This window comes from Echinops telfairi, unplaced genomic scaffold (assembly GCF_000313985.2).
Source record: "Echinops telfairi isolate 266 unplaced genomic scaffold, ASM31398v2 ScPeMD7_23;HRSCAF=83, whole genome shotgun sequence".
Lineage (NCBI taxonomy): Eukaryota > Metazoa > Chordata > Mammalia > Afrosoricida > Tenrecidae > Echinops > Echinops telfairi.
The window spans coordinates 77,627,340-77,637,497 of NW_022103920.1; the positions used below are offsets into that span (position 1 = coordinate 77,627,340).

Here is a 10,158-nt window from a genome sequence, read left to right on the forward strand (position 1 = left end):
TTTTGTCCAATAGATAAATGTTTCCAGATTTTTTGTGTGAGTAGTTAATGGATTATAATGACATTTACTGTCTTACATTTACATTTTAATGATCTCCAATGATTGTACATTGATACATGTTGTTTTTAAGTTATTATAAATCTTTTTTAAGTAAAAGAACAAGCATCTAAATATTTTATAAATCATATATATATATCACAAAAGAAGTCCATGTGGAGCAGTCATTAAGCGCCAAAAAGTCAGCATTTAAAAACCTATCAGAGGCTCCAAAGGAGAAAGGGGGGCCCGTCTGCTTTGCTATCGACTGCGGCCTTGGGAACTCTATGGGACAGTGCTACTTGTTGAGTCAGCATCATCTTGACGGTAGTGGATTTGGAGTTGGGCTTTTCGGGGGGAGCAGTTGTGTTTTTTTAATGTCAGAAAGCGTGTCTAGTGCCTGCCGACATCTTTGGAATTACATTCACGGAGCATTTGTTTTGCTCGTGTTTTGGTTTCGGAACCGTGCTTTGGAGGCTGCAGGATGAAACGGAGAGCATCCAGTATTTGGCTTTCAGGCGTTCCTTTCTTTTGCCAAACAGCCTTGACAATTCTACTTGACTCCACGGGCTTTCAAATAAGAATGCAGAAGCAAACCCACAGCATTTGCTAAGCAGACCACTGCCCTTCACCGCTCTGCTGAATCGGCACTGCGGTGCGGAGAAGCAGCCTGCGGCAGATTTGAGAAAAGGTCGCAGGTTAATGTTCCATAAGCCAAAATATTATCATCACTGTCTTTAGGAATAGCTTAATTGTGGAATAAATCCATTGGAAGACAGCTTCTGGTTCACACCCATATGTGGCCTAACTTGTGCCACAAGTCTACAGTTTGTACTACTTTAGCTACTTTATGTTTCAACAACATTTTCAAATAGAATGCAAAGCCTTAAGATTACTTTGTAGGTTTATTGAGTCTTTCCGGCCATGTGGACAGCCGCATTTACTCAGAGGTCAAACAAATGTGCCTGTGGCTGCCATACCGGTGTTTTGTTTTCTCAGTTCCGCTTTGCTGATGGACTGGACCTCGTGCTCATGACTGTGGGATTGCTGGCATCGTTGGTGAATGGAGCCTGTCTTCCTGTAATGTCACTGGTTCTGGGGGAAATGAGTGATAAGTTAATTAGCGGCTGCCTCAGCAGAACCAACAGAAGTGAGTACAACATTCGCTTTTCTGGATTGCTCAGGACCCAAGCGCATTAATTAATGAAAACCGTTAAGTTTTCAACACAGAGTATTGTATGGTCAAACAGCATCTATATTATATGTATTTAAGTCATTAGTCCTGTGCTAAAGAATAAAGAGTATCCCCAAAGAAACTGTGAGCACTTAATGTTATGGCATCATTGTCAAATCATATTTTATATTGTATATGCAGACTATCTATCTAGGATAAAAGATTGAGATCATTATTTTTAAGGGTTCTGACAAATGTAAATATATTTTTTAAATACTGACAGTACTTTGTATATGAAAGTTACCTGAGACTGACCATGGAAAAACATGTCACTCTAGAATTGTATAGAATTTTCTATCACAAATGGTCCTATGTCCTAATTTAATCAAAGGCTTGGAACACTCCAGGCCACTGTGTTGCACCCTTTTAAAATCTCTTTAAATCTTTAAACCTATTTAAAATTTTTTATAACTTTTACTCCCCCAAAAGGAAGAGATCATTAATGGCGAAGTCATTTGGGTAGCAACTTAGGATTTCTTTCTTCATACATGACATTACAGAACATGATACTGCAATGAAGCAGCAAAGAACATGCAGAAAATCACTGCACTAACAGCAAACACACCGAATGAAGATGGGCAGGGGGGAGGCGGGGAGAAATTGTGATCAGTGCAGGGAAGACTAGTACTTTGGGACCACCTGTGCCTGCAGACATCCATTTATAGACATCCTCTTCAGGATTAGGTCAGGATTGTGTTTTTTTCATGTTGATATTATTCTTTACCTGTAAGTTTCTGCAGTTCTCCTATAATCTTCTGTAAGGGATGAATGTTATAAATATTAGTAATTTCCTGATTTTGTGCGTTTTCTCCTTAAAAAGAAGTGTCCTTTACTACTGTTCATTATAACTGGGACACACACCTCATTAAAATGTGCACTATTTTTAGACACATAGCCTAGCTATGTGCCCAGTTACCTCTTTCTTTGTCCTATTTGACTTTTCGTGCTAATTTCTACCATCTTGGTTTCCACCCAAAGACTATTTTGATTGTCCTAGCCTTATTTAAGGAGCCCTGGTGGTGTTGTGGTTTACACATTAGGCTGCTACCCACAAGGTCAGTAGTTCAAAACCAGCAGCCACTCTACTCCCACAAAGATTTACGGTCTTGGAAACCAACAGAGGCAGTTCTACTTCACCCGATAGGGCTGCTATGAGTCAGAATTAACTCAGTGGCAATGAACATATGTGTATGTAGTCATGTTTAAGTCTTTCTTCCCTTCTATATTCTTCCATGTGATAGCTGTCCTTCTAAGGAGTTATGTTTTTCATATTTTAATAGTATAAATTAAATCAATGATGCCATTCCGTTTGTTAATCACATAGATCCAATTCCCTGAGCAAATGTGGATTGTTTGTTGACACATCTCTTTCTGGATGGATGGATGGATGGATGGATGGATCGATGGATCGATGGATGGATGGATCGATCGATCGATAACACTAGTGATCTAAGGCAGTCTATTTAGGAATACTCCTTTGTAACTAATATTTTATTGTGGTTTTGATGAAAATTGACATAGGATATCAGGCTGCCATTGGACAATTTCTACACAAACTATTGAGTGACATTAGTTCAATCTTTTTTCAAACTTTGTCAGCATTCTCTTTAATTGTGTCCTGGTTGTTCTATTTCTAGTACTCTAGCTAACCTGCCCCCTTATCTTCTCACCTTTGTTTCAGAGTAATTATTGCTGGACGTATTCTTTTTCTTAGATCTGTTCTATAGCTTACTGCCATACCTACTTCAGATGGGGCAAGTAGTGCATACCGTATGGATACTGCTGTGAACGCTCTCCAGCATTCAACAATCAACAATGTGTTTTATCAAATATGGTCAAAAAGGATTTGATAAATTATTGGATATTACTGGTATATTATAACATATTAAAATTAATTAGGGATCATAGGGGTGTACCCTCAACCTTTCAATATTTACTTCCTTGAAGATAATTGTGTGGTTCCACAATTAAAATATAAATAAGAACCACCATTTTTTGAGAGCCCATTTTTGTGTCAGAATAGAACATTTGCTCATTACCTCTGTTTATAAAATCTCCAAAATGAACTTATCGCATTTTTATGTAATTTTAGGTACCACAGATAGAGACAACATCTATTACCTTTATTAAACTCCGTGCCGTTCAATCAATTCCAACTCATAGCGACCCTATGGGACAGAGTAGAACTGTTCCTGTGGGGTTTTGATACTGCAACTTTATGGAGGTAGAAAGCCTTGTCTTTCTCAGAATTACCTTCATTCGCTAAGTTAATTCTCATTAAAATGTTTTATGGAGTTGTAGTGCCCTTCATTTCTGTAATGTCAGTTCTGATATTTGTAATAAGATTCTTATGATATTTTTTTCCTTCCACAACTCCATAAATAGAATAAAGAGAAAAATGAATGCTTGCATATAAATTAAGAATATGAGATAATGATGTTGTGGTATGTAGGTAATAAAGAACCATGGTGTTTATAATTCATTTCAAATAGTATTAACAGAAAATTATGACAGTGGATATTGATCACTGTTATGTATTATGGGAGAAATAATAACGTTAGACTGCAAATTAGTGTATAACATAGTTTTCTCTTTTTTTTATATATATAACATAGTTTTCATTGGAACATTTTTACCCAAGGGTTGTTTTAAACAGTTGTTCTATGTGGCCCTCCTGGCTAGACCACATATGTTTCTGAATGCTTCATTTGCTTTTCCTGTGGCATCTTCTAGAGTTTCCGCTTCTATTTTGCCTTTTCTTGGACTCTCTAATTCAGAAACTGAATGAAAAATGCACAACCCCAGGAAAGAAAGGGGAATTAATTCTATTATTACTATTTTTCCAACAGTTTCCTGAAAGCAGAGATGTCCTGTAGGACCCTTTTCTGGATATGAGCGAAGTGGCTAGTATTTTCTTGTAATTTTTAATGTTGTATAAGTGCTTAAGGTCGGAGATGAGAAAAATCAGAGATAGTTATTTTAAAGCTTAGATAATCATCAACATGTGGCTGGGTATTTAAGCCCATTTTTTGAGAATGCTTTGGAGAGTATCTATGAAGTTATACTAAATACTTTTTAAATATGTTTTATCTTTTGTGTTTTTTTAACAGCAAATGATCACAACTGTAGTCAGTCTCAAGAGAAGGCAAATGAAGATATGATGCTGTAAGTCCAATGAAAGTTCTAATATCAGGTGCACCGCGTGCTGTTTCAGTCAATACTTAAATGAAAAATAGCAACAAACAATTGAAAAGTGTCATTAATATTGCATACTGTTTGGAGCTCATATTTCCTCTTCTCTCCTTATATATTATCTAATTATTCCATATTTTTTCTTCTATTCAAAAGGCTTGCAAATTCACATCCTTTGGATTATTACTTGACAAATTAATAGACCATTTATGGGAATTTGCATTCTTATACCAGTATAGTCAAAAAAAACCTCATAAAACCTCACTGCCATTGAGTGAATCCTGGCTCATAGCAAGTCTACAGACGGAACAGAACTCCCCCTGCAGGTTTCTGAGACTGGCGCTCTTTCTGGGAGTTGAAATTCAAGTCATTCTCCCAAGAAGCAAGCGAGAGTTCAAACTGCTGCCCTTGTGGTTAGAAGCCCAACTAATAACCAATCAATACACCACCAGGGCTCCTAAAGGATAATGTCCAAGATTTCTCTTTTTAAAAACGATTTCCTTCCCAAGCATTATAGACTTTCCCATTACTATAAACTTTTTTTAATCGTTTTATTAGGGGCTCATACAACTCTTATCACAATCCATACATACATCAATTGTGTAAAGCACATTTGTACATTCATTGCCCTCATCATTCTCAAAACATTTGCTCTCCACTTAAGCCCCAAAAATAGTAAAAGATGGAATGAGGGTCAATAGTTATTAGAGACTCAGGATCCTTCTGTTGTTCCTTGCATTAATTTCTATCTTAAACATCACTCCTTGATCCAAAGTAGCTGTCAGAGCCCAGTCATTAGCGAGAAGGAGAGAGAAAAGAAAGTTCCCCACTTACCACCCCAAAATGTAAGCCTAGCTGAGTAGTTTTCTTTAGTAAGCCTTACCAGGTGTTCCACCAAAGCCTGATACTGGGCATAGAGTCACATCTATTTTAGCTGGGCATACTGATACTCAAAAGATAGAGCTCTTTTGGTAAGAAAGATAGTAATATGATGGCATTCGCTGACAGATTATAATTAGCCGTTTCTGCTACTTGAAGCTATAGCACAGTATGATTTCTAAATTGTTTTCAGCACATCCGAGAGACATTAATAGAGGATACATTAAGAGGAGGGGCAGGTGTCCATGGTCAATGGACTGAGATCATTTGTTAAGCTCTTTGCAATATTCTTTTTCAGACTTTTACATCTCTTCATGGTTGTACTCAGTGTTTAACAGGGCCAGGGGTGGGAAGGGGCCGGGGGCTAAGTATGCAGCCTTTCCCAAATCTACTTCCTGCGGGCAATTCAGATCACAGTTTCCAGATTTAAATAATGGCCTCTTACTTATTCTAGCTATAGAGGCTGTTGCGTAACTACGGTGTAGGCTTCAGTTTCTTCATCTAGAAGATATAACATCGATATTTTCACATCTCATGGTCCTGGAGGGTAATTTTGCCATATGTAAAGTGTCTAGTATAATGTTCTCACACTGTAAGTGCCCATGATGGAGGTCAGTGACAGGCCAGTGGTAGAATATCTAGCCTTCCTTGTGAGAAACCAGGAGTCCATTCCCAACAACACGCTCGAGCTCAGTCACCACTTGTCTGTCAGCCGAGGCGTGGGTGTTGCCCTGATGCGAAACAGGCGTTAGCAATTTCCAGACTAAGATAGACGAGGGAGGAGAGCCTGGAGATCTACTTCTGAAAGTTAGTCGATGAAAACCCTTTGGATCCCAAGGATCGCCTCAGATGAACAGTCCTCTTCTTGCTCTTTGCTTGCCTGGCTCCTCTTCTTCTTTTGGCCACCAGATTAAACCTCCCTTTCACAAAGCTCTTTCTTTAACCACTCTCCTTATCTGCACTTGTGCTCTAGACCCGTATTTGCCTACAAATTACTCAGCACCCTAGCAGCCTGTTTACTGCCTCATAGAACAATTTCAAATTCTTTTATTTGAGTATTGGCTCTTTTCCCCCACTAGATATAAACAATGATCTTGTTCGTGGCTGTGATATCACCTTGCACCAGTGAGCACTGCCACCAAACCAAACAGAACGCCGCTGAGTGCATTCCGTCTCTTAGCGACCCTGTAGGACAGGGCCACACTGCCCCTGTGAGTTTCCGAGACTATAACGCTTTATGGGAGTAGATAGCCCCATCCTTCTCCCAAGGAGGAGCTGGTGGTTTCCAACTGCTGCCCTTGGCATTAGCAGCCCAACTCGTAATCATTATGGCACCTGAGCTCCTAGTGTGCATTGAGTAAATGGTGATTAAATAAATACACCTGTTATCTGGTCGCTAGTTGGATATTTAGATGGTTTTCAAGATTTTCTGCTTTATTGTTAATGATGCAGTGAAATTCTATATAGATTAATCCTTGTGCATGTTTCCTGATGCTAACACGTTAAAGATGAATTTTTAAGTAAATCCTTTTTACTGTGACCACTTGATTTATATGCAGATATCTCAATTCCATCCATCTTAATGACCACTTTTCAAGTGAAAGTAATAAAAATTGAAGGGAAAGGTGATTAACAAATATGTTTTAAAAGACTGTTGTCCACTAATAATACGAGAGCGACACTCTCGTCGCTCAGCAGGGGAACACGGATCATCCTACTCCTCCTCGGGTTGCTTATTAGCATCCCTTTCTAGGTGGGAGCACAGTGGCCTTTACTCCAGTAGTGCATTAAGTTGTTTTTTTTTTTGTTAGCAAAGAAGAAAGCTGTGCATCCATCATCTGAACATTTGCAATACCTTTTTTTTTTTTTTAAGGCTGACGCTGTATTATATTGGAATAGGACTGACTGCCTTGGTTTTTGGCTACATGCAGATTTCTTTTTGGGTTATAACTGCAGCGCGGCAAACCAAGAGAATTCGAAAACAGTTTTTTCATGCGATTCTGTCACAGGACATCAGCTGGTTTGATGGCTGTAACATCGGTGAACTCAACACTCGCATGACTGAGTAAGATGATAGGTTTATAAGCCATAGACTTTGTGCTAATATATGACCTATACATGGCTTACTCATTTCCTTCGCTTCTTTCAGGGACATCAACAAGATCAATGATGGTATCGGAGACAAGTTTGTCCTGCTCTTTCAAAACATCTCTACTTTTTCCATTGGCCTGACGATTGGTTTGGTGAAGGGTTGGAAACTCGCCCTCGTGACTCTGTCCACAGCCCCGCTTATCATGGCTTCCGCAGCAGTGTGTTCCAGGGTGGGAAGCTGTCTAATACAGGGTTGACTGGAAAGCAGGGGAATGAACTGGACATCTTGCTGAGTTTATCAAATAAGAATTTCTTTTCCGTTTCCTGTCACCCAGGAGCCGTGGTGGTGTAGTGGTTATGCACTGGGCTGTGATTTGCAAGCCCAACAATGCAAAACCACCAGCCACTCCACAGGACAAAGATGAAGTGTTCTAAAGAGTTACAGTCTCGGAAACTCACCTTGGCAGTTCTACCCTGGCCTTTAGGATCGCTATTAGTCGGCATAGACTTGATGGCGATGCGTTTGGTTTTTACCATGTCCCAAAATAGAGATAACATACACTACAGAATGTTTTTGATTTTGTTTCTCATTAATCACCTTCCTAGAAGCAAGGCGTTTTGCTAAAATATGGCTTGTTTCAAATAACTTACTATAGGACAGGATAGAACTGCCCCTGTAGGTTTCTGAGATTATAACTCTTTATGTGAGTAGAAAGCCCCATCTTTCTCCATTGGAGCAGCTGGTGGGTTTTGAACTGCTGACTTTGTGTATGGAAACCCAACACTATAAGACACTGGTGCCCCCAAGCACAGTCTTTATGAGAGTAGAAACCTCATCTTTCTCCCACAGAGAGGCTAGTGACAGCTAGCTGATCGTCTTGTTTGCTGAGAGTGAAGCGAACGGAAGCACTTGCTGATGAAGGTCAAGGACTGCAGCCTTCGTGTGGGTGACCTTTCAAGGTGAAGAAAACCCAAGCCCTCAAAACTAGACCAATATGTAATATGATGATAAAAGGAGCAAGGATTAGCTTGATCAACTGTTTCCTCTTGCTTGGATCCACAAGCAATGCTCATGGAAGCAGAAGTCAGGAGATCAAACAACACATCCCATTGGATAAATCTGCTGCACAAGACCTCTTTAAAATGTTGAAAGGCAAGGAGGTTACTTTGAGGACGAAGATGTCCCTAACCCAAGCTTTGGTATTTTCAACTGTTTAATTTGCAGGAGAAAGTTGGACATTGAATAAGAAAGACCAAAGAAGAAACAATGCCTTTGAGTTAGGGTACTCGCAAAGAATATTTTGGACTACCAAAAGAACAAACAAATCTGTCTTGGAAGAAGTACAGACAAAGTGCTCCTTAGAGACAATGATGCTAAGACTGCCTAACAGTCATTGAACATGTTGTCAGGAAAGATCAGTCCCTGGAAAAGGATATAATGCTTGGTAAATTAGAGGTACAGTGAAAGAGAGGAAGGCTCTGAGCAAGATGAACTGACATCATGCCTGCAACAATTGGCTCAAGTTCAGAAACAGTTGTAAGGATGGCTCAGGTCCGACAGTGTTTTGCTGTGCTGTACAGAAGATCACATCCTGGCAGTTAGCAGCCCAAGGTGAAACCCACCAAGCCACAAGGGCCGTCCAGGCCTCCTGTGTGTCATATGACAGAAGAAAAGAACAAGTAACAAACCAGGTGTATTTTTCCTTCTACTGGTAAAACTCACCTTGTTATTAAAAAAAAGTAAACGTCTTTTAGAAGATATATATCTTTATTAGTCACTACGTAAACAATTTGGTTGGTCTGGCTAAGGATATTCTAGACACAGGAGCCCTGGTGGTGTATGCTCTGGGCTGCTAATTTGAAAGTCATTCGTTTGAAACCACCAGCCACTCCTTGAGAGAAAGACCTGGCTTTCTACTCCAGTGAAGAATTACAGTCTACGAAACTCACAGGGCAGTTCTTCCCTGTCCTAGACAGTTGCTGTGAGTCGGAACTGGTTTGATGACAGTGAGTTTCCAATTTTATTCTGGACACCAGGAAACCTGGTGGCTGGTGGGTTTAAGTGTTAGTCTGCTAGCTGCAAGTTTGGTGGTTCAAAGCTACCAACATTTGCTTGAGGGAAACATGATGCTGTCTAGGCCTGAAAAGATGTACAGCTTTGGAAAGCCTAAGAAGATGTTCTACTTGGTTCAATGAGGTTGCTATCAGTTGGAATCAACTTGATAGGAATGGGGTATTATGGATACTGTTCAATTTAGATGCACATGTATGCAGGATCGTGTTGCTCTCCCTGCTGTGGTCGCATGACTCATCCCTTTGGAAGAAAAATCAAGTCAAGTCAAATCAAGTGCACGAATTTAGAGGGCACTAAAATGAATGGTGTATCTTCTATGTTATCCTTTTCCAAGTGCTTCACATTATAACCAGTCCATATACTCAACTTCTAAAGAGATTTTTATTTTTATAATAAAGAAAGAGAAAAAGTAGAGGAGCTCCACTTGTAGAAATAACAAACTTATAGAGAGATAGATGATAGATACATAGATACATAGATAGACGATAGATAGATAGATAGATAGATAGATAGATAGATAGATAGATAGATAGATAGATACATAGATAGATGATAGATACATAGATAGATGATAGATAGATAGATAGATGATAGATAGATAGATAGATAGATAGATAGATAGATAGATAGATAGATAGATAGATAGATAGAT

General features: G+C 39.3%; 1 protein-coding gene across 1 annotated transcript in view; it reads left to right on the forward strand.

The window, feature by feature from the left end:
• Positions 1 to 10,158, forward strand: part of ABCB5 (ATP binding cassette subfamily B member 5) — a 124,062-nt gene that overhangs the window by 4,294 nt on the left and 109,610 nt on the right. The window contains exons 3-6 of the mRNA XM_004702711.1: positions 1,036 to 1,186; positions 4,381 to 4,435; positions 7,215 to 7,406; positions 7,491 to 7,662. Coding sequence (XP_004702768.1) covers positions 1,036 to 1,186; positions 4,381 to 4,435; positions 7,215 to 7,406; positions 7,491 to 7,662 — 570 coding nt within the window. The remainder of the gene's footprint in view (positions 1 to 1,035; positions 1,187 to 4,380; positions 4,436 to 7,214; positions 7,407 to 7,490; positions 7,663 to 10,158) is intronic.